Genomic DNA, 24,494 nt, shown 5'->3' on the forward strand with positions numbered 1-24,494 from the left:
TTCCAGACCAGGGCTTAAAAAAAAAAAAAAAAAAAAAGATTTGACACTATAGTGTTTGTCATCTGTAATCAACATTTTTTAAAGCTAAGAATTTGTTGTTGTTTAGTCACTAAGTCGTTCTCACTCTTTTGCAACCCCATGGACGACACCTTGCCAGGCTTCTCTGTTCATGGGATTTCCCAGGCAAGAACACTGGAGTGGGTTGGTCGCCAAGTCCTCCTCCAGGGAGTCTTCCTGACCCAGGGATCAAAGAGCCTGCTCTGGAGAAAATGTGGCCTCGTGTTCCCGCAGCTGGCCCCAGTTCCCCACCACCAAGAGATATCTTAGCGCAGGGATCCCCACCAAGGCCACGGTCGTGAGGGTGTCCCTCCCACCAGCTAGCAGCTAGTCATGTAAGATGATGCAAATCAGGGAGGAAGAAACTCAGTGGTCACCCCATAGCCAGGAAGGCGTATAGCTGGGATTCTACCTGGACTTGGTAAGAGTCCTAATGCCTGAAGTTTCCATGACAGGTTCTGTTTCCCTGCTGCAGTTTGCTGCTGCTTAGGGAAGACGCTCAGTGGTAAAAATAATAGTAAGAGCTAATATTATCCTAGCTTAACTGAGCACTCACTCTGTTCCTGGCATTGTGTTAAGTACCTTACAAGGATGTGAAAGTGTTAGCTGCTTAGCTGTGTCTGACTCTTTGTGATTCCATAGACCCCCCTGCAAGTCTCCTCTGTCCATGGAATTATCCAGGCAAGAATACTTGTCATGACCTTTTCCAGGGGATCTTCCCAATCCAGGGATCAAACCTGGGCCTCCTGCCCTGTAGGCAGATACTTTACCATCTGAGTCACCAGGGAAACCCAAAGGATGATTCTCCTTTAATCCCTACAGCAGCCCTCTGTGGTGGGTGCCACTGTTATCTACTTTACAATGAACTTTCTCTATATATAGCTATCTTTATTTATCCCAGAATTCTGTCCACCTGGATTGAGAAATAAAGTCCAGGGAAGGCAAGCGACTTGCCCAAGGTCCACACAGCCCACTAGTGGTAGAACTAGGGATTGAATTGAGGCCATCGGACCTTAAAGCCCTGCCTCTTTCCTTTCACCAGGTTTTCAATAAATGTCTGCTGTGAACTAAACTGATGATAGAACCAGCATCTGAAAGAATCACAACAGGCTGAAATGCCGCCTCTGTCATTAAGATAAAACACAGCAGAGATATATGAAAATCACCACATTTAGGGGGAAAAAAAAATAGACAGCCCAAGCACAGGGGGAGAGAGATCTGCTTAGAGGCAGCACACCAAAAAAGACTCACAGGCTTACTCATCCGTCTACCCACCATCCATCCAGAGATTTAACCACCAGAATGAAGTCCCTCTGTGGTCCATGCCACCACCATGAGGTCAGCCGGGTTGGCTGTGCCCACAGAGCAAGAGAGAGTAGACCAGGTTCAGAGAAGACATGCAGATAATCCCCTACTCCTCCACCCCCACCCCCTGCTGGTCAGATCAGTTCCAGGAAACTGTATTTATGCCCTGGCCCTCAGAATGGGAGGGAGCCGGTAATGTTTTTTTTTTTTTTTTTTAAGGAACAGCTGGAGTAGCTGGGATTTTTTTAAAGGCTGTTTTTAGAGCAGTTTTAAGTTTCTGGCAAAATTGAGTGAAAGATACAGAGACTTCCCATATATCCCCCTGCCCCTCAAATGTTCACAGCCACTGCTACCTAAATCCCACACCAGAGCTGCGTATTTGTTACAATCAATGAATGTTTATAGCTAGATGCTCTATGACTGCCCAGGTTCAAAGATTACAGGCATTTTTGATGCAGGTTTGAGACTTTCTCTGTGCTGGGCATTGTGATAATACTTTCTCACAGCTATTGGTCAACTCAGCCAAGACTTGAACCCAGGTTTGCCCGACTCCTGAGTCCGGGGTCCTAACAGATGTGTCGCGAAGTGGCCTGATGCCTAGAGCAGAGGAAGAAACCTACGGAAACGAGGTTTGGACAGGAGTTGTTGTTGTTTAGCCTCTCAGTCGTGTGCAAATCTCTGTGACCCCATGGACTATAGCCCGCTAAGTTCCTCTGTCCAAGGTATTTCTCTGGCAAGAATACTGGAGTGGGTTGCCATGCCCTCCTCCAGGGGATCTTCCCGACCCAAGGATTGAACTGGGTCTCCTGCATTGTCAGGTGGGTTCTTCACCTCTGAGCCAACTGAGAAGTGAAGGACTGTCCTAGGAAGGCCAGGCTGTGTATCTTCTCTGGGAAATACCTAGACTAATGGGTAAAACGTGGGAGGGAAATTTCGTCTGAATAGAAAAGTGGCCCTCTGGTGGTGGGGCTTAGCTCCAGAGGTAGTGAGCTGCCCATCTTTAGAGGCACCAGGGGTGCTTGGGGACAGCCCTCCCTCGGAGAGTTTGGGCCACGCCCCCTGCAAAGCTTCGTGACTCTCACTTGGATGAGTTCAGTTTGTTGAATGTTTATTGGCCACCTGCTTTGCCCTCCCTGGGATGGGTGCTAGGGATGGATAAGTCAAGATGCCTGCCCACAAGGGCGTGCAGCCTGGTGGGGAGGCAGCTGGTGTGGCTCCATCACTTGCTGACTCTTTTCTCATCCATGGAGGCTCTCTTGCGGCTGAAGGCCCCATGGAGATGAGCTGGCCACTAACTGAGGGGACAGTGTGTGTGCGAGGAGTTCAGGCTGAGGGCACCCCAGCCTGCAGTCAGCCTGAGTTAAGTCATCCCCCCCAAGGTCTGTGTTCCCTGTGGAATAGAACACCTTGCTCAGAGAAGGCTCTGGGGGCTGGAGGGGGTCCTCCAGCCAGTCCTCGGGCAGAGAGGAAAGGGCTCCTGGGGTGCTGCCTCCCCCTGCACCTCTCTCGGAGGGCCCTCCCTCATCTGTTCACAGGGCCCTGAGGGGACTGTCACTTTTCTTCATAAACTTCATTCACTTCTTCTAAGGTGGCAACCCTATGGAGCAAGGTCTCCATTCGGGATGGACCTGCAGGACTGCCTGCCTGGGCTTTCAGAATCCCACTTTGCTTTCTGACAGGTGCCCAGAGGCCAAGGGTTCAGAAATGTTCTGAAACCAGAAAATCTGCTTTGTTAGCATTACAAGCACAGCTCCATCCTGGCTCCTCAATTTCCTCCAGGGACTGGCCTCTGTTGCGGTCACTGTCACCTGGATCCCGTCTCAGGCGGGATGAGGATGAGGATGATGAAGACAATTGATGATGATGATGGTACATAGCATATTTGGTACTCAAACTCTTCTGTGCCTTAATGCACCAACGTGCCCACCTTCCCACCCTTCAGTCCCAGTTTCTTAAGATTTGCCTCTTCCTCATGATTGACACTTCAGATGACCTCTGCCTCTACACTAGGGGCTCTGAATCTGGCTGTCCATTGGACCTCTTGGGTGTTTTTTGAAAATATACCTGTCTGGGGCCCACTCCAGAGCTCTGATCCTACTGGCCTGGGGTGGGGCCTGGATATTTGATATTTAAAATCCCTAGGTGATTTAGGTTGTGTGTCCAGGGTTGAGTTCTCTGGCTCAGTGGAGCCTGTGATATGTGTGTTGATGATGCCCTGGGGCTGGTTCCTGAGCCAAGCAATGTGTCCCCATTCCTAGATGTTTCCCAGCTCAAGAGGAGCTTGGATGCAGCCGGGCCTGTGGGGCCAGGGTAGATGAGGCCCCAGGGAATGAAGGGAGGGCACCCTCCAGCTGGGGAGGAGTGGCTGGCAGAGAGGAGGGGAGGGAGAAGGTGGTGCCTGCAGTTTCTCATCTGGGAGTTGATGGTGGAGGGTTGGGGGAGTAGGATTTGACCAAGGGTGTGGCATCAGGACTGTCAATCAACACGGAAAGTAAGGTTTGAGGGTCGTATAAGCCAGGACTAAGGTGGAGGCCAAGAGCTGCTCCCCAGAAGCCTCTGGCTATGGGGACAGGGCAGAGGGGGTTGTTGAGGAGTCTGGCTGTGAGCACTTTCCTCAAGCTTCCCCAGAGCCCCTTTCTCCTCCACTTTCCCACCCAACTGTGTGCCTTTCTTTCCACAAAACCAGCACAGACACCACCTGCGATATTATGACTTATAACAGGGAGTATATACTTGACCTTCATCCTGTTCCTGGTACAAATCCTAAAACTTTTGAAATTTCCTAGGGAATAGGAGTGACAAAAGTGTCTTGATTTTCTTAAGACACCCCTTTCAACCACATTTGAGTCCATGTTAATGAGTTGACTTTGGGAAAGCACCTAGGATCCGGATTGGTTGCCAGGCGAATGAACCATGCGATTAGGGGCTGGGAATTTTCAGCCCCATCCCTGATATCTGGGGAGGGGAGAGGGGCTGAAAACTGAGTTCAGTCACCAATGGCCAATAAGTTAATTGATCATGCCTATGTGATGAAGCCTCCATAAAACCCCAAAAGGACGGGTTTGGAGGGACTTTTTGTGCTGGGAGAGGGTACTTCCTGGAGAGGGCATGGAGGATTCATGCCCCTTCCTGTATACCTTGCCCTCTGCATCTCTTCCATCTGGCTGTTCCTGGTTTGGATCCTTTTACACTAAACCAGTTATCTAGTGAGTAAACCATTTTCCTAAATCTATGAGCTGCTCTAGCAAATTAATCAAAGGTAGGGAGGGAATCATGGGAACCTCTGATTTCTTAGCCAGTAGGTCGAAAGCACAGGGAAACCATCTGGACTTGTGACTGGCGCCTGAAGCAGGAGAAGTCTTCTGAGGCTGAGCCCTCAGCTTGTGAGATCTGATACTACCTCTGGGTAGGTTCTGTTAGAACTGAGTTGCTTGCTTGGTGGGGTGGGATAAAAAACTACATCAGAATTCGGACCAGAGTCACTTTGCTTCTTCTAGGAAGTCATCCCCATGGGCTCTAGTGGGCTTTGACGGCTCCACTTGACACCAAGCGTGGCTTCTGAAAGCCCTGTTTATGCCCCGTGGGTGTTCACACCACCCCGGCGGCAGGGAACTGAGACACTCGTGCCTGGTGCTACTCCTTCCGCTGGACTCCTCCTGCTCCTACTGCACACGGTCTTGCCCTTTAGCATGTTCAGCACATGCTTTCTGATGGTCTGGTTGCCAAACTTTAGTTTCCTTTCTAGGCTTCAGTTCTCCATGTGCTGAATCAGTGTATTGAACTAGAATGATCTCTTTTAGAACAATTAATATAAGATCACTGCAGAGGGTGATTGCAGCCATGAAATTAAAAGACGCTTGCTCCTTGGAAGGAAAGTTATGACCAATCTAGATAGCATATTCAAAAGCAGAGACATTACTTTGTCAACAGAGGTCTGTCTAGTCAAGGCTATGGTTTTTCCTGTGGTCATGTATGGATGTGAGAGTTGGACTGTGAAGAAAGCTGAGCACTGAAGAATTGATGCTTTTGAACTGTGGTGTTGGAGAAGACTCTTGAGAGTCCCTTGGACTGCAAGGAGGTCCAACCAGTCCGTTCTAAAGGAGATCAGTCCTGGGTGTTCATTGGAAGGACTGATACTAAGGCTAAAACTCCAGTACTTTGGCCACCTCATGCGAAGAGTTGAATCATCGGAAAAGACCCTGATCCTGGGAGGGATTGGGGGCAGGAGGAGAAGGGGACAACAGGGGATGAGATGGCTGGATGGCATCACCAACTAGATGGACGTGAGTCTGAGTGAACTCCAGGAGTTGGTGATGGACAGGGAGGCCTGGCGTGCTGTGATTCATGGGGTCTCAAAGAGTCGGACAAAACTGAGTGACTGAACTGAACTGAATATAAGATGCTAAATTGCAAGTTGGCCTGGAATACTCTTAGTATACCTCTGGTCTGGAGAACTCCTACACATCCTTCGAGCCCCAGGGGACATGTGACCTCATCTACAAACCTTTCAGACCTTCCCAGACAAAATTAGGCTTGGCTGTTCAGTGCAACCACGGCACTTTGCACATGGCTTTGCTTCAGTCCGTGGCTAGCGTGGCATGGTTTAAGACCCTGGAGGATCTGAACTCTTTGGAAACAGGGATTCTGGGTAGGACTATCACAGTGTGGCACAGTGCCTGGCTCAGGGTGGCCAAATGAGTGGATTTCACGAAAGGGTAAAGGAATCCTTCAATTCATCAAGTTCTTTCCCTTAACCATCTGCAGAGGGTAAGGTAAGGAGGATGGGAGAGAGGCTGCCATGATTTCCAGAGAGGAGCTCTGGCCACCCAGCTATCTAAGTTCTAGTCCCATAGTTGAGGTAGGGCACTGATGGGCACACCCCAGGGGGACCTTAGCCTCTCAGATGAATCCTGTGTCTAAGCCATCCAGGGTCTGGTCCTCTGCTCTGCTGAGGGTGGAGATGGGTAGGGGATGAGGGCAAGGGCTGAGGTTTGGGCAGAAGTACTCTAAAGTGAAAGTGAAAGTGAAGTCGCTCAGTTGTGTCCGACTCTTTGCGACCCCATGGACTGTAACCTACCAGGCTCCTCTGTCCATGGGATTTTCCAGGCAATAGTACTGGAGTGGATTGCCATTTCCTTCTCCAGCAGATCTTCCCGACCCAGGGATCGAACCCAGGTCTCCCACATTGTAGACAGACGCTTTACTGTCTGAGCCACCAGGGAAGTACCCTAACTAGCTGGATATTCTTCCAAAGCCTAGCTCGACTAGAAAGCTAGGTATGTCCCAGCCTTCTGGTGCCCTGGGGGATGGGGCTGGGTCTGGCTTCGCCAACCTGGAGAGGCTGTGCCTGGGACTAATCGGCTTGCCCTCCTTCCACTGCCACAGAAAGTCTTGGCTAATTTGCCGGAACGTTCTAGTTAAATGCCAATTAGGACATCCTGTCCATTGCTCTCTTCCAATGTATTAATAATGTAATTAAGCATTTATTGCCTGCACAAATTAAAAATTAACTTAAATGGACAGCCTGGAAAACTGAGGAAGTGACCGCTTAAGCGACCAATTTGCATCTCATTCAACTATCAATATCCAAACACAGTCTGGGGTGCTGGGTTTGGCCTTTGAGTGAGGAGCCCAGCCAGCTGCCAGCAGCTGCTAGCTTCTCCTACTCCCGCCTCTAACTCTTCCAGCCCCATTCCTAGGTGTGGAGGGTGTGGTCTTGCCCCAGAGGAGCTGGAGGGCTTGCTGCTGGGCCTCCGTGTAGGCTTCCAGCATCCCCACCCGCTTTTCTCAGGGGGGGTATGGTGTGGATTTCACTGAAAGGAGATGCCGCTGGGGTGGCTGGCAGGGAGGCGGTCACTGAAGCCCCTGCCACTCCCACCCCAGGATCGATTTGTCCTGCATTCCAGCCCAGGAGATGGGAAGCAGATGGTACTGGATGGGGAGCAAGAGACCTTCCTCCAACCAACCTCCTGGTGCGGGGGGGGGGGGGGGGGGGGGGGGGGGGGAGGTGAGGTGGGGTCTCTGAGAGCTCGCAGGGGATGCAGCCGGCAGGATCCTCCCCAAAGATGAAAGGATAAAGCTCTTGTCTCTGTCCTCTTCCTGGGGATCTGTCTAACATGACAGGTGTGGCACTGCTGGCTCGCTCCTCCTAACAGCCACAGGAGGGGACTTGGCAGGGAGCAGGACAGTGGGGAGGTGGGGTGAGGCGTGCTGAAGGAACTTGAGTGGGAGCTCTGGGGCAGGAGGACAGGGGATCCAGCCAGCACAGGCCCCTCCCTAGCACGATCGGTCTCCCCAGTATCTCAACATGCAGGTCCTCACTGCTTGTGCCTGAACAGCCAAGCCATCCCGAGGGTGCGGGCCACACACCCTCGTGTGGAAGATGGTTCAGTAGCAGCCTGTGAGCTGTGGTGAGGACCCAGGTGGGACTCGCGTGTTCGCTCTTGGGTCTCCTGCAAGAGGGTAGGGGTGGGGGCTCCTCTGCCCTGTGCAGGGGGTCCTTCGGGGTACGAGTCACTGTCCCAGAACCACTGGACCTGCGGCATAGGGTGGGGGCTGCCTTCCTTGCTTCTTCCAGCTGTACCCTGCCCCGCCCCAACAGCCGTGGGTAAGGACCCAGCTCCGGAGTGATTCGAGGCAACCAGGGAACCAGGGTTGTTTTAAAGACTTTATTTATAAAAAAGTACAATTTTTTTTTTTCCTCAGTACATTTTTCAACCCATCATTTTTTTTTCTTATACAAGTAAAAGGGGGTGACGCAAACACCCCCTGGGTTAGAACCAGGAGAATCTGCAGGGCGGTCCCTGGACCAACGACGAAAACAGTGACTAAGAAATTGAAGCAACGGTAGTGCATCACACTTTGTGGGGGTGGGGGAAGGGGGCAGCTTCTCCTGGATTTTCTTTCCATTTATACAAAAAAAAAAAAAGAAAACCATTTTTGTTTTCCTGGCCAAGAATCCCATTCCTCACAGCAGGAGTTGAAAGAGCAGCAGCACCGGTGGGATGGGGCTCCTTTGGCCTCACACTCGGGGCACGGCAGCAGCAGCGAGGTCCCAGAAATGCCTTATGCCACAGGGACCCCTGGCACAACTCCAATTCCCTGTGGGCCTGGGCCCTGGGGGGCCCACCTGCAGGCTCCTGGGGGCAGTCAGGCCTAGGAGGTCTCTGCGTGGCCTCCGGGAGGCCTGGCAGCCCTCCCTTCCTGCCAGGCGAGCTGCCCACATCACCTCACTCGATCCCCAATTCCTCTGCTTGGGAGGATGGCAGAAGATTTATTGCACCAGTGACTCGGGCACATGGCAGGGGTTGGCGGGTGCGGGGGAGGATGGGGGGGCACGCGCCTGGGAGACAGGGCCCGGGTGCGTCTTTCTTATGGCCCGAGTGCTGGGACATCCGTTTTTCCTGAAGGGCTTTCAGCAGGTCCAGGCCAGCCCCCTGGTGTGTCTGCGGGGCTGGGGGTGAGCGCCCGTGTACGGGCTGGGCACCTGTGCAAACGTGCACGCGTGGACTGGGCCTGACGTGGCTGCACGTGCATGCCTGCATTCCCCGATTCTGTGCTGCTGCTCTTCAGATCCTTCTGATCAAAGGGGACTCAGAGGGTTGTTACACATTAGAACAATATCAAAATCTTAAGGAAAGGGGGGGTATTGGTGGAGTAGGGGAGGGGGCGGGCAAGGACCGTGAGGGTCACAGAGGCAGGATGACAAGTGGGGAGGCCTTGGCACAATGAAGACCAAGTTTATTTCATTTCCAGCAAAAGGCAGAAGCTCAGTTCATGCTGGGGGCATGGAGGAGAAGCAAGACGTCCTGGTCTCTGTTGGGCCAGACCCCCTCCCCCACTTCCCATGCCAGCTGCCTGCTGGCCCAGCAGTAGTAGCCACCTCCCCGCAAACTCAGGGCACACAAAACCCCGTCTCTGCAGCTCCAAGTGCTGACCCCGGTCTCACGCGCGCTCTTGGTCCCAGGTAGCAGCACCCCGGCTGGGCACGCTGCTGATGGGCCTCTGGCAAGTCTGGAGCCTCCCACGTGGCCCACACATGTGGCACGGACCCCCAAATTTGTGCTTTGCTGGAGGGGAGGGCTGGGAGTTGCCTTAAGGGGGACTCAGTGCTTTGGCTAGGCCTGAGGGCCTCCTAAGTCCATCACAGAAAGAGGAGGAGAGGGTGGCAGTGCAGGATAAGGGAGACACAAGAGGAGTCCATCAGTCTTGTGATTTCAAGGGGGTGGAGAATGCCTCTATCAGGCAGGCCCCTGGGACGTCCCCCTGCTAGGGGACAAGTGGGCCAAGCAGAGGGGCCAGAATGGTATGAGGCGGGATGGGGCAGTGATGTAACATGGAAAAGCTCCTCTGCCCTGGGGTGAGGGGACACTAATACTGCTGGGAAATGCAGCCCAGCTCCTCCACCCTCTCTGCCCTGTGGCTAGAAAGACCCCAGAATTTTCTCCCAACTCCACCCCATCCAGTACCCCCAATGCCAAGAGAGGGGAGCGCCGCCCCAGGGCTGGCATGGCTTCAGACTTCTGCTACGTGGCTACTGGGCGGACTGGGCGAGGGCTAGGGCAGCGGGGGCTGGGCGAGAAGGGTCACCCAGCTGGTGGGTTCAGGGTTGCCAGGGCAGAGATGGAGCTGGCTAGGGGTTCAATAGCAGCACCAGGGAGGGGAGGAGTAGGATAGGGGGTTGGGGACTCCCTTGGGAAGCCTATGGCAAGGGTCGGTTGGTGCCCGTGGGGCACAGAGTGGTCTGCCTCCCTCCCCTCAACACTTGCCACCCCACAGAGCCTCTGCACCCTGGGCTAAGTTCACCAGAATCCTCGCAGGCAGACACGAACCTGCCTCTCCCATCCCAGGGTCTCTCCCATCCAGAGTGCTGGGGGGGACGGGCTGGGCAGATGGAGGAACTGAGGCACTTTGAGCCGGGGGAACAGAGGGGGCCCACGAGGGGCCTTCCTCCAGGGTGTCTTGGGTGACTGACAGGAACCCAGAGCCCCATTCAAAAAGGGAATCTACAACTCAAAGGGAAAGCATCTCCAGGGCTCCCCCACCACCCCATCCAGAATGATGACCAGGGAGAACAGAGCGGGACGGGGCGGGTGGTGAGTAGGAACGGCTGACTCGGGATCCTTGGCCCCGCCTCCCCTTGTGCTGTCCTTCTCGTGGGTGGGCCAGGACACCACTCTAGTCTCACCAGCCCACGATGGTGGAGCTCCTACTGTGCTCCTCCTCCACTCCCGGACGTCACTCCTTTCTGGCGTCCCAGCTCTGACTCCCCAAGAGAATCAAGAGTTGCTAGTTCTTGATAGATAGGGAGAAATTCAAGAAACTTCCATGCTGTAGGAAGTGGCTAAGGGCCGGCCTGAGATGCCAGGGTGGAGGCACCTAGGGGGCTTGCCTCAGCTCTCCCTGGAAGCTTCTGAAGGCTGCCCCTCGCCCCTGTCCCATCCTCCACTGGAAGGAGGGGGAGAGGCGGAGCAGAGAGGTGGGCCTTGGGCAGTGTCCAGCCAGGGTAAGGCATGTGACCCCAAGGGGAGCACGGGGTAGACACGAACGCCGTGTGTGTGCATGTAGGTGTGGGTGTGTGTTGGTAGAGGTGCATGGGAAGTGTGGGCCAGAGTGACCTGGAGTCCTGCTATGTGGGGTGCAGACGGGCGAACAGGAACCACCAGAGCTGTGCCAACTTAACTCTCGGGAGGCCGATGAGGGAAAAAAACAAGGAAAACCAGCCTTCAGGAAAACACACTGCCCAAGGCTCCAGGTGGGGACCTCAACTTGATTCACCTAACGAACAAAGACAGCCCTGGGTGCTTTGGAAAAGCCATCCCCACCCCCTACCTCTGGCATGCCATGGCTGCCTAGACCAGGGGTCCAAACTCCTACTGTGTCAGCTCATGGTGGGATGGGGAGGTTGCTGGGTTCCCTCTCCCAGGGAAAAATGAGCAGCATCTGGGGTCCAGGGGAGGAGGCTGTTCCTCTTGGAGCCCCTTCAGCCGTCCACCAGCAAGGGGAAGGACACGAACAAATTCCAGTGTTGGGGGCAGGGGAGGGCTGGCTCCCCAAACCCTGGAGGGATGCCCAGGTACACAAGACGAGAACAGGGCTCGCTGCAGAGGGCGGCAGGAAGGGGGTGGTCTGGCAAGGAAAGGTACAGCAACACCGAAGCCACAGTGAACACAACACCATGGGGCAGGGCCGGGGGCAGGGAGGAAATCAAAACAAAGCCAGGTCGTGTGCCCTGGGCTCCCAGGTTCCCCGGGCAGCTGCGTGAGTCTCTGGCGAGCTCCTGGAGTGGGCGGCGGGGGCAGGCAGGGGGCGTGCGGGTGGGGCTGGGGCGGAGGCTCTGGACAGGGGTCTACACGTACCACTCCTTCTTGGAAATGAAAGACCCGTCGTTCTGAGAGACCATGTTCTCGGCCAAGTCCAGCTGCTCAGGGTCGTACTGGTAGCCCAGAGTCCGGTCCCCGTAGCCGTCCTGACGGGCCTCAGCCTCGTCCACCGTGAAGTAGGGCCGCTTGGCGTCCTCGTCGTACTTGGGGTGGGGGCCGCCCACCTTGCGCTCGCCCCCTCCACCCTCCTCCTCCTCCTCCTCCTCGTAGCTGCTCCCGCCCAAGGGGCCGGCTTTCTTGTCGTCGTCTGAGTCCTCCGGGTACTGCAAGCTCTGGGCCATGGGCGGGTGGTGCTGGGGGACGCCCGCCTTGCTGTAGCCATTGCCGTACACATGCTTCTTGGTGCTGTAGTCGCCCTTGAAGGTGTGCCGGCGCCGGCGCAGGGCCACCACGATCCCGCCGACCACAATCAGCACCAGCAGGACGCTCCCCACCACGCCCCCAACGATGGCCGTGGGCACTGGCCCGGCGCGCCGCCCGTGTTCGGGAGGAGACGGGGTGTAGGGGAACTCTGGGTGAGGAAAAGAGAAGGAGGGGGACAGTGTCAGTGCCTGCTCGGCGGCTGAGTCAGCAGGGGTGGCAGGGGAGGAAGGCGAGAGGGAGACGGGGAGGCGAAGGCAGGAAGTGAGCCCAAGGCCAGCTCTTGTTCTAGAGGCGCCCCAGCAACCCCAACCCCGCAAATCCAGGAGACCAGAAAGCGCGCTGGTAGCTGGAGCTGGAGAAGACAGGGGAGGAGACAGTCCCGTGGCCCCAGAGCCTCCACACTGACTTTCTCCTTGAAGGGGAGCCAGTCCAGCCACGACCCGCTGTCCACGCCAGTCGCATGACACCCAGTGTCCCTGACACCCTGTAAAGCAGTATGCTATTCATTTCCAGCTGGCACACGACGAGACAGGGCTTACAGAGGCTAAGTAATTTTCCCAAGGTCACCAGCCAATGACACATCGTTCTCTTGCACGGAAAGCCCGTGCGGAGGTCACCACTGCCCCTCTGCCCACACCTGCTGGTCACTGTGCCCTAGCAGCACGCCTTGGCTCCTGAGACGCCGAGCCTAGCGCAGACTGGGCGCCCCATGCCTGACTTCATCTGCTCCCAGGGTACAGAGAGGAGGATGGGCGCCCCAGTGCTGGCCCTGTAGATGCCCTGTGTGTGCCAGAAACCTGGGCTGTGGTTCTTGGCTGCGTTCTGGCCCTGCAGGGCAAGGTGGGGGCCGGGGCTGCAGCCAACGTGGGCTACGAGCAGAAGACACTGAGCATGACCGTGCAGAAAGGGGGCGTGAGAGCACGTGAGCACCAAAGATGACAAGTATACACAGGAGAGCATGTGTGCGGGCACACGCCCTTGCTGTCACACCAGCCCACATACCTATGCTGCTGTGATGAGTGTGTGTGTACAAATATGTGCACGCTAAGGATGGAGGAGAAACTAGAAGGCAGAAAAAGTGAAAAGAGAAAGGAAGAGGGTGGGTGAGGAGGGAAGACCGGGTTGGTGCCCCTGGGGCCAGGCCAGAGGCTGAAGGGGTCCCCAGGTGAGGCTGAGGGAGGCGTGCCCAGCACCGCCACAGGGTGGCACTGGAGACCGCGGCTGGCCTTGGACAGGAGGAGCCAGTGGGCAGGTCTGGGGCAGGCCTGGGCGGCCGACCTTGGCTGCTCTCAGCCCTCCTCTCTTCTGGCCAAGGGAGAGGGTCGATGTGGGCCTATGTTTTGGCCTCTGGGAATCAGTTTCTGCCAGCTCACTCCCTGATTCAGCATCACTCACTCCGTGGGAATCCTGTTCCTCCTATGAGGCCAGTCCCTCCTCCCAGAAGTGGAGCTGGTCTGGGGTGTGAGTATGTGGTGTGCTGTCTGCAGCGGCGGGAGCAGGGCAGGGATTCTAGAAGAGAAGACGAAGGGCTGTCCAGGAGCTCATGCTAGAAGGGCTAGTGAAAACATGGGGACCACATGAAGGGGTCCGTTTGGGTAAAGACAAAGCAAATTGGGTGATTAAGTAGTTAATCCCGCTAGGGGATTGTAAGTAGAAAAAATGTGGGAGACCCCTGTAAGCTAATGATTACTCAAGAAAGCAAGTTTGCTTAACCACAAAACCAAGCAGGCTTGCGTAGCAAAAAATCCCTGCAACAGAAGCTCAGGACCTGCCCCAGGCAATAAAACAGTGGTGACACGAGGCCCACATTCTGACCAGTGAACTCAGTAAATTAACGATCCCTAGGACATGGTCTCTGCACACATATAAAACAGCAATTTGTGGACCTAGCTTGACCGTGTGGGGACAAGGAAACTTCCCTGTTCAACCTGGAGGAAGAGCTGATGATGGAAGCATGACGCCTGCTTAAGAATGACAAAGATGTCTTCTCTCCCTTCCCACTTGTTTTTTATTATAAAACTGTAGCCCAGTAAGTTTTTGGAGTGTGGCACCCCCTCACCCACCTGCTTGTAAGCCTCACAAGCATCCTAGTCTAATAAATCACTTCTTATCTATCACTTTGCTTCTTGCTGTGCTGAGACCTATGGTACCAGAGCTCTTCAGAGCCCCCGAAATGCCACTCGATGGTTTCAGAGCCACCCAGCAGCTCCTGCTCCTGGCCTCTCGCAGGGGGAAGTTGGTAGAAAGAAGCGCACCCCGTGAAGACTCAGCTTCCCACTTGTCACCGTGTCCTTGGCGCAGGTCACCGAGTGGCTGCCCAATAAATGTTTATGGAATATTTGTCCTCACCGCCCACTTCCAGAACAATGTCCCTGAAGCTCAAGTGTCTTCTCCTGGTTCACCAGGTCCCATCTGTCTACTGCCTTGAAAAGGGCTCCACACCTGCTCCCTGTGAGGTGGGAGCTGCCACCACAAGAAATGCCCACGGGGCAGCTGGCAGGAACCTGACGGCCTCTGTACTTTCAACCTGCCAGCTTCCTCTTCAGTTCTCACCCCATACCTGTGTGCTCTTGCCTTTTGCCACCTGCCTCATCATCGTTCCACCCACCCGCCGACTCACCCATCCACTCAGCAAACACGTACCGACCATCTATTTATTTCACTAGTCACAGGATACAAATAACTCAGGACCCAGCTGAGGAACCAAATGATACTCTTAGGCAAAGCAGCATGCAGACATCAAGGGTGCTGGTGGTTAGGGGCTTTAGGAGTGCAGGGCAAGAAAGCATTGTGGCCTGGCGCTTGGAAAGGCTCTTTGGAGGAGAGAAGACTGAGGCCAAGCCTTGAAAGATGATGAGGACTTGGAGAGGCCAGCAGAATAAGGAAGGCATCAGGTAGAGAGACCTACCCTTCCTTTCTGACTTGCTTCCTTTGCCTCCTGAAAAGTACAAGGAGTCCTTGACCCTCGGCTTTCTTTTTGGAGAGTTCTGTGTGCAGACTACACTGTGGGGGCCTTCTCTCTGCCCCAGGAGCCTGGCTGGGGGCTCCATCCTCGGACCTTACCCTCTGCTCTCTGTCCTCAGGGAAGACCTGGCCTCAAGGTCATGAGTTACCTCAATCGTGCTGGCTCTCCAAACCATCTTGGGTAGCTAGCTCTGCCTGCAACTCTGAGGCTTTAACTCCAAAGGCCTCACAGACCACCGTTTCCCAGACGTGGCCATGGAACCTCAAGCCATCGGCTCAGAGGGTGGGCAAAAATACTGGGGCCAAATGCTTTGGGAAATGTACTGTAGACAAAGCATCAGAGCCCATCTTCTCACGCACACTGTGAACTGTAAGGAACTCGCAGTGCTTCCTAGCCTACTGGAACACAAACCCCACCCTTCGTGACTCAAGGAGCATTCACAGGACAAGTAATTGGGGACATGCTTTGAACGTTCTTTGGTTTAGCACATCCTCCTTTGGGATCCTCTCCACCCGCATCCTCCCACAACGTGTCCACCATCTTCCCTCAAACCCCTTCCATTCAACACCACATTCAACACCATTTGACTGCTCTTCTGGCTTGGAATTTCATTTATCTTTGACTATTCCTTCTTCATCTCTTGGGTCAAAATCTGCCATCAAATCTTGTGGACTCTTCCTACTGAGCAGCTTCTCTCCTGACACCATGTTTTACTGTTATAGTGGATCCCTGAATCTCCCACCTTCATTTGGCCTCTGCCCCGCTTTAGTCACCCCATCCGCAGTCATTAGGTTAATTTCCACTGTGTAGACACTATCACTCCCTTTCTCAAAGACTCACAATGACGTCCCCATTGCCTGTTGGACCACACCAGTCTGGTTTTCAAAACTTCATCTCAGGTATGGCCAACTTGCTGTCCAATGCATCCTTTACTGCAGATCTTTGTTCTTGCTAATTCCCCTGCCAGGAATTGCCCTACCTCATCCCCTTCTGCCTATTTTAGTGTTTCTGTCTCTTCTTTGTTTTGCTTTTTCATCTCCAGCTCACACTTCTCTTTTTTCTTCAGAACTGTTACATACCAGTGGTCTGTAGCTCTCATTCTTATATAAACAAGAGCTCATTCCATTTTGTTAATCATATACTAACATATTACAGTAAAGCCTGATAGAGCAACTTGCAATAAATGCAAATTGGGATCTACCATGATTGGCTCTGGTCCTTCTGCCAGTTTTCAAGAGGCTAAAATTCTCTTCTGCAGGAACAGGGAAAGGGGTGGAGGAGGTGGCAGCATCATGATAATTGGGGACTGACAACTCAATGTGTTACAGTTGTGTACAACATTAGTTCCACTGTATTTACTTTTATGCTCTCTGTAGAAACAGAAACCCAAGAAAAGCAAATCCCTCCTACTTTTCACTTGACTACATTGGATTTTGGAGGGCCTACTCATCATGGTCTGGTAAGGTTAACTGTATTACCCATTTCATGAGTGGCTGGTGTCCCAAACTAGCTGTAAATCCAAATTCAAAGTAAATCTCGAACCTGACCTCTTCTCACCTTCTTCATCACTACTACCCTGATCCCAACCACTGTCATCTTTTACCTGGATTATTGCAATAGCTGCTTAACTGGCTTCCCCAATTCCCTTTCCTCTATAGACTATTCTCAACACGGCAGCCACAAAGAGGCCATTAACTCTCAGAGCTGAAGACACTCTCCATGATCTGTGCCTCTGCCTTCCTCTCTTGCTTTCCTCCTAGCTCACTCTGCTCCCAGTTTCCTCAGGGCCTTTGCACTGGCAGCTCTGTACCCTGGAAGGCTCCTGCCCCAGGGGTCCTAGGCTCGCTCCCTTGCCTCCTTCTCATCAAGGTCACCTTCTCGCAGAGACCTTCCTTGACTAACTTATTGCAAATCACAGCCTGCCCTTAGCACTGTGAATCCCTTACCCTGCTTTTTTCTTTTTTCCATATCACCTTCAAAATGACCACATAATTTTTCAAATTATTTTATCTGTTATTTGTTGTAGTCCTCCTTAAGCTAAAGCATAAGCTCCATGGGGACAGCGGCTTTGGCTCACCGATGTACCCCGAGGCACATGGGCTGCTTGGCACATGGTCAGAGTTCAAGCACATTTGGTGAGTGAATACTACAAAGGCAAGGTCATGTCTTAGAGGTGAGTCTGTAGGCCTCTTTCCCTTCTAGAGCCTTCATATAATCCCCCCTGCCCTAAGTCCTACTCCTTGCCTGGGGAATTCCATGGACAGAGGAGCCTGGCGGGCTACAGTCCATAGAGTCACAGAAAGTCGGACACAACTGAGGCGACTTAGCATGCATGAGTGCATGCGTGCAAGCATGCCCCAAGTCCTAAGCCAGCTTATTCTTCCCTGGAGATTTTTGGGACCAAAGGGAACCTTGGCTATTTTGCCAACTTGAGGGTCAGCCTGCCTAGAGGCAGAGGACTGGTTAGGATGACCTTCCAGCCTTGCAGACTTCGACGTGAAGATGCTGAGTGAGGGTGTGGAAGGAGTGGATGTGGGGACCTAACTCATTTGTAAGCAGAGGTGGCTGCCTGGTGTGGAATGGAGCACCCTCCCCTTCCACCCCTCCAGCTGTCACATTCAGCCAGTAGCTCCTGTCTTCGTGCCAGGAGCAGAGCCTCAAAGGCCGCAGCTGGCGGGAGAGAAGAGTTGGGCCATGGGGGTCTTGTGCGCTTCCTGGTGGGGGCCCCCACCGGCTCCCCTCACTTCCGCTAACAAAGGGGCAGCCAGGCCCTGTTGCTGAAGGCCGGCAGCCTCCCCTCTGGGATCACAGGCTGGCTGGGACCCCAGGGCAGTGGGGGCTCCACATTTCCTTGGGTCTAGGGGTTTCCTGACTGAGGTGGGTGGGCGGTATGTGGAGGCCTTTGATGGCTCGGAGGTGGAGTGAAGGTTAGTTAGGGTTTACAGTCTGGCTCTAGGATCCAGAGGAGGTTTGGGATCAACGTCCAGGCTTCTCAACGCCCGCTGCTTCTTCAGGCAAGCAGGCAGGCAGGCAGGCAGGCAGGCAGAGCGCGGGCCCCAGAAGCCTCAGCTGGGGAGGCTGTGAGAACTACACCTCCCAGCATGCAGCACTGCAGGCCCAGGGCCAGGGGTGGGAGGCCTGAGGTCAAGCTCTGGGAAGCCCTTCTGCAGCTGCAGCAGCTGTGTACCGTGCAGAGCAGCGGGCAGGGCCTCATCACAGCAGCGCTGGAGAACTGAATCCTCCCAGGGGTGCAGACGCAGCTGCCCACCCCACAGGCTCCCCAACGGGCTGCCATGTGTGGCCTGGAGCAGGGCACGAAGGCCCTCAGCCCTCTGCACGCTCAGCACTCAGACAGCGCTCTCCTGCTTGCCCGTGCACGTTTACATGCTCAGAGGCACACGCCTACTCACAGGCTCACACAGCCCTCCCCTCCAGAGCGCCACCAACCCTTGGTCGGAAGGACTCCCAGCCTAAGGTGCAGACCCTGTTGCCTCACCCCCTCTCCCCACCCCGATGGCTGAGGGGCTCTGCACCGGAAATGGAAATTGGGGACCCCCTGCACTCCAGGGGCTTCCCTGCCGGCTCCTGGGAGGGCTCTGGACACTCTCCTCAGGATACCCCTGTCACATGGACTGGACTGATGTTGCCTCCTTTGGCCTCTTTAGTCTGGTCAAGGCCATACCCTAGGCTCCTTCTCTGCCCCCAGCATTGCCCTCAGAAGGTGGAGGAAGGAGAACTCACAGCTTTGTTTTATGGCTATGGGGCCAAATCCATGAAACTGCTCTTGGGAAATAGGCTTCCTTGAGGGCCCCGTCGTGAAGCATACCTGCAAACTCTGGTGGGTCTGTCTCCTCTGCTCTCAGCTGCACGGCCACAGCCTGGCCTGTGGTTTCCCTCTAGAAAAACCCTCATTGTGCACACAACCCCTAACTGGTTCCCAAGTGCCATCCACACAGCCCCCCAGGTGCTCGGTCTTAGTCACCCTCCTCACCTCGCTGCTTCTCTGCTGAGCACCCTTCAGAGGCTCCCCGTGCCCAAGAGGGAGGAAGCCCCGCTCCTCTGCTCCTGCCCACTTGCTCAGCCATTGTCTTTCCAAATGCTCCGCCTGCCAGGGAACCCCCACTTTCCCCATCACCACCCACCACTCATCCTTGGAGGAACGACTCAGAGATGACCTTTCCCAGGATCCGGGACTCCCCCAAGAAGTCAGGGATAAAGTGGATCTGCACAGGCGATGCGGTGACCCTGCACACACGTGTGTCTCTGGCACACGCCCTGCTGCACGCCTTTCCCCGCCCTGTTCTTCGTCTCTCCTTCTCCAGATGAGCCCAGGGCAGAACTATTACCTGGATGGATGGCCAGAATGAAAAATTAAATTTCCACTTATCCATCTCGTTCATGCATTCCCTCCAGACCAGCAGGGCTTGGAGCACAGGGCAAGGCTGTGTTCCCCCCAGAGACCAGTCGACAGGGATGAAGGCAGGTGGGGTTCGCGGCTGCGCGGATATTGCCCTTGAGTATGAGAACAAACAGCTCTGAAAAGGCTCAGGCCACCTGGTTGAGTCTTCCTGAGGGGCTGAGAGACCTTCCCTGGGGGATGGCTAGCTACACAGCTCCTGGGCCCATTAATGATTCCGCGAGCATCACACCTCCCTGGCTCCTGCTTAACTGGGCTGTCAACAACAGAGTCCCCTTATACAAGGCCCTTCTCACCCCCGATGTGTGAATCTTTGGTGGCAGCCCCCACCCTGCTCTGTACTCAGGGAATACGAGAGGACACACTGAGTGCCTCTTCTAGCTGGAGCCCTGTGTGACCCCCTGCCCCATCCACCTTTCCCTAAAGACCACCTCGGCCTGACCACAGACCCCACGGAGGGCACCATTGGTGCGATCATGCCCTAGGAGATGGCTCCCCCTTCACGCTGGTTTCCCTTCCTTCCTCTCTGTTCCCAGCCTGGATCTGGGAAGTTGCCCTCTTTCCTTCCCCCTTGCTCCCGGATCTGATGACTCCCTCTGATGAGCAGCCCTGCTTCACGGTGGTCCTGCATCTCCCTAGACTTTGGGAGAAGGGAGGCCTTGACTTTCCTGTCCTGGCCCTGCCTCTGGGGTAGGGCACACCATTTGGCCTTGAGGCCTCTGGCCAGTCCGCTCATGCTGGGGAATGGGATCAATGGGATGTCATTGCTCTGGGGTTTCTTGGCCTCTGCCCCTGATTTCCCACTCAGCAGTTTCCCCAGAAAGCCTGCCTGCTTGAGGGGGATGCAGTGATTGTGTCAGGGCATCCACGCTGTGTGCTGGGATGTGGAAAGTGGACTTGGCGTGAGTATAAGCAGAGCGAGATAAATATGCTGATCTCCATGTGAAGCTGAGGCTCTACAAGGTGAAGGCCACACAGAGCCAGGAAGAGCCCGTACGCAAACACAGTCAGGCCACGTCTGTGCTGCCCCTCACACGACCTGCCTCCCCCAGGGGAGCACGTTCCCTTATGACCAGTGTTCACCCTTCTAGGCCGCATGGCCCCAGGGCCAGAGCTTATGCCCCCAGGAGGCTCTTTCTGAGCTTTCCTTTGCTCAAATTTTCTCCAGGAGGTAAGAAGTGTGTGACTCTGGCCCTTCCATCCTTGCCAACTTATGGGAACTCCCCAAATCCTAGATTGTCTCCAGGCTCCACCTCTGACACCTCTTTTTTGGGGGAGGGGGTAAAGTCGAAAAGAATAGGTTTATTATTTTGCCAAGCAAAGGGGGACACAGCGGGCTCATGCCCTTAAAAATTTTGTGTCCCTCTGACACTTCTACCACCTTAACCAGTCCGAGAGCCCAAGGCAGGGAGTTGAAGAGAAGAGCAAGTGACAAGTGACTCCACTCTCCTCCTGACCCCTGGCTAGAGAGGTGACAGAACAGCCCCGAAGACAGGTAGGTACATCCCCTGGACAGCTTTGGAATGTTCTATCAGCAGCTGAGCCTTGTATGTACCCCTAGATGAGGCCTCCCACTTCTGAGAAACAGGTTCAGAGCCAATGCATCCTCAGGACTTGCCCAAGCTCTGCTTCTGGAGCCCAGTAACCACCATCCAACTTCCTATGTCCCTGAGCCTAGCTCATGTCTCCATGAGGTCACTTCCTATCCAGCTCTGTAGCAGCATGACACCCTCACAGCTCCCTTCCCATCCTAAGAGTTTCTTCCTGTCACTTTCTCACCCTGCAGCTAGCTCAGGTACAGGTTAAAGACACCCTGGTTGCAAAGTTGTGATGGCAGTTTACCCCTCTATCAGCTTGTTTTGATCCTTCCATTAATAATGATAATGACAGAGCCAAGATAATAACCATTGAACATGGGCCATTTATTGACAGACTGGTCTGTGCTGAGTGCTTGGCCTACATATACAAATTCTAACAACAAGTCTTGCAGGCGCGTCATGATATGCCCATTTTACAGATGAGGGCTTGTGTGCAGCTGCTGACACGGAAGCCCACATTCTTGTCACGTCTCATGTGATGTCTCCCCCAGAACATCCCAACCCGTGTGTTCTCTTTGCCCTAAGAGGTCAGGAGGCTGAATCTCCCTCCCATCTGCCCTGACAGAGAAAAATGCAGGGAAAACAGCAGTCCACTCACAGCACACACAGACCACCGTGACTTTGGGCTTCCTCCTGGCCTTCCCCTCTGAATCCCTGCTTGAGGTAAGCCCCACCCTCCAGCCCATGAGGATTTTCTGAACTACAGGAGCAGAACTCAGAGGAGATAAGGTCCTCCCTCCAGCCCACCCCACCAAGCCAGCATCACAGGTTTGTTGTTGCAGATCCTGGAGAAGGCTCTTACCAGCCCCCACCACCCCCAGCACTGCTGGAAACAGCACTTCCTCCCTCCCTCCTGAAGACTCCGCCCTGCCCATTCTGATTGAGCGGGGTCACCCTGTTTCACACACAGCCTTCATAGAGGAAAGAGAGACCAATGGCCACAGCTCAAAGGAGAACCAGAGAAGCAGGAACAGGAGAAGCAAACTTCCTCCCATGACCCAGCCCTAAGGTGGGGGATGCTGGCAGCAGAGGAAGCAGTGGGTGGGGAGAGGCAGGGAAGAATGCAGCTTCCTACCTGTGATATTGACCTCCACCTGGCCTGAGCGGGTGCCGATGGGGTTGGTGGCCTCACAGATGTAGGTTCCTGCCAGGCTGTAGTTGATGGGTCCCCTGAAGAAGAGAGTTCTGTTCTGGGCCTCCACGCCCTTGGGGAGGGAGCCATTCAGCCTGCAGGGGTTGGGAGACAAGGCAGAGCGTTATGATTCTCCAGCCCCATGAAGCTACCCCTGTGTCACCCACCTGACTCCAAGACCATCAGCCCTTTGGCTGCATTAATAGGCAGCATCTGTCTTGGAAGGAGTGAAAACAACAAAAGCAACAGTAGTCTCTTGCGTGTGGCAGTTTTACATTATTCTGTGTTTCACATGTGCTCATCACGGCACCGAAATGCAGATGGCACAGGTAGATACTGGCCACAGCATCTAAGAGACACTCTGTAAGAGAAACCAGGTTCAAGGCCAAGGAAACATAGCTAGAAAGTGACAACTGGGGATCTCACCAGCTCTTTGGACTCTCAGCACATTGCTCTTTTTACTACACTGGTTCTTGATAGTTCTTGGTTTCCTAGGCAGTTGGTTAATAACCTAGAGTCCTAACCCCGAATCTGGGTTAAGAAATGGCAACCCACTCCAGTACTTTTGCCTAGGAAATCCCATGGACAGAGGAACCTGGTGCGCTACAGTTCATGGAGTTGTGGGGAGTTGGACATGACTTAGTGACTAAATAACAACAACAACCTCAAATCTACTAAAGCTGGGGTCCTGGCCTAGAATTTTAACAGGCTACTCGGGTAATGAGACTTGACCCGTGTTTAGGAACTGTGTTCCATTTCACCATCTCCTTTCCTTGCTGGGCATATCACAAGTCTTTTTTATGCTGGGAGAGTTCCAGAAGTTTCCTGTACCCAGAAGACCCTTTTCCTTCCTCTTGATCCTCAGTGCCACAAAACTTCTGGACCCAGAACTGAAACTGGCAAGGAAGCCCTGGCCACTCACACCTTCAGAGACACTCTTGGTCCCAGGAAGTGGATGGTAACAAACAGCTAGGGTGTGCCAGTGCCTCCACTTCCTGGAAAAAGAACGCAGACACAGTCTGGGCAGCCATCCTCTGGCCACCCAAGTCAACCTACTTCTTGGCTTCCCCATGCCCCTCTCCTTCTGTGTGTTCCATCCAGCTGTTCTCTGGGAAGAACCTTGGCTCAGGCTGTCACAGCTGGCTGGAGGGGGAGACTAGACCTGGAAAGGTTTAAGCCCCCGAACCACGAAGCCAAGAATGGGACTGGCCTTGGGGCAAGCACTCCATGGACACAGGTGTTCTGGGCTGACTGCCGCCTCTCCCTGAGAATCTGGGGGTGCTGGAGAGAAGGAAAAGAAACCGAGAGATCTGAGATGCTCCAGAAAGCCAGCCTCCCTGGGGACACCTCGGTAAAAATAAATACTGGGGGCTGGGATGGGAGTGACTCAGACTGAATCACCAAAAGAGAATGACAACGTTCTTGATTAGGGAGCAGAAAGGAGGCAGATCACGAGGGAAGCCCCCCTGGCAGAATGGTTTGTCCTGCTCACCCTGATGCAGTCAAACATGGGAGGGTGTATGTGTGTGTGTGTGTGTCTCATAGCCTCTCTCCTTCTCACTGAAAAACCTGAATCTAGACCTTCATTTCCTCCCTGCCCAAGGTTTCTGGAGGTGGAATGGGTGCAGCAAGGTTCCTTGCAAGGCGACCAGCCAGCCCCGCAGCACTTACGTCGTCCAGTGGTACTCAGTGGCGGGGGGGTTGGCATCGGCTTTGCACGTGAGCTTCACATCCATCCGTTGCAGGTACCAGTTGCCATCAAATCCCTCGATGGTCACCTCGGGCTCGTCTGTGAGACAAGGGGTGATGTTTGGAAAGGATGAGGTCAGGAGAACAGGACTTGGGTCAGGGGGTCGGGGAGAGCCTCAGAGGGTGATGAGCCTCAGATGGGGAAAAGACAAGGAAAAAGCCAGAAGATGAGGGAAGAGTGACAGGGGTTGGGAGGTCACAGACCCTCAGAGTAGAAGCAGCGGGGGAACAAGGCAGCGGGGAGAGGGCAGGCAAAGGGAGAAGACAGGGCAAGAGAGGACGGGAGAACAAAGTGCCCCCAGAAAGGGAGACAGGAGAAGAGGAAAGAGGAAGGAAGGATAAGCCGGTGAGGGAAGAAGGGGCAGGGAGAGAGGCAGGAGGTGGGAAGAAAAGGAGGCAGGGCTGGTAAGAGCGGGGGTGGTGGGAGGGGACAGTATGTGCCCCGCCCCCGCCCGGAGCCCCGCCCCCGCCCGGAGGCCCCGCCCCGCCCAGAGGCCCCGCCCCGCCCAGAGGCCCCGCCCCCAAC

At 54.5% G+C, this 24,494-nt stretch overlaps 1 protein-coding gene and 1 long non-coding RNA gene across 13 annotated transcripts in view; one reads left to right on the forward strand and one right to left on the reverse strand.

Annotated features, from left to right (window-relative positions):
* The window catches only part of LOC121816679 (uncharacterized), a 106,759-nt gene that overhangs the window by 75,336 nt on the left and 6,929 nt on the right, over positions 1 to 24,494 (forward strand). For 5 of the 12 annotated variants that reach the window (XR_009596605.1, XR_006056337.2, XR_009596603.1 and 2 more), the window contains 3 exons: positions 16,449 to 16,531; positions 17,099 to 23,570; positions 23,823 to 23,964. This is a non-coding gene — a long non-coding RNA (uncharacterized LOC121816679). Of the gene's footprint in view, positions 1 to 12,139; positions 23,965 to 24,494 lie in introns of those variants that run through there. The other 7 variants (XR_009596602.1, XR_009596600.1, XR_009596601.1 and 4 more) reach the window with 5 other exon arrangements.
* The window catches only part of NECTIN1 (nectin cell adhesion molecule 1), a 73,120-nt gene continuing 56,642 nt past the window's right edge, over positions 8,017 to 24,494 (reverse strand). Inside the window, exons 4-6 of the mRNA XM_027979324.2 lie at positions 23,891 to 24,008; positions 22,163 to 22,314; positions 8,017 to 12,255 (exon numbers count right to left, since the gene is read on the reverse strand). Coding sequence (XP_027835125.1) covers positions 11,711 to 12,255; positions 22,163 to 22,314; positions 23,891 to 24,008 — 815 coding nt within the window. The 3' untranslated portion in view covers positions 8,017 to 11,710. The remainder of the gene's footprint in view (positions 12,256 to 22,162; positions 22,315 to 23,890; positions 24,009 to 24,494) is intronic.

The sequence above is a fragment of the Ovis aries genome, chromosome 15 (assembly GCF_016772045.2).
Source record: "Ovis aries strain OAR_USU_Benz2616 breed Rambouillet chromosome 15, ARS-UI_Ramb_v3.0, whole genome shotgun sequence".
NCBI classification, from domain to species: domain Eukaryota; kingdom Metazoa; phylum Chordata; class Mammalia; order Artiodactyla; family Bovidae; genus Ovis; species Ovis aries.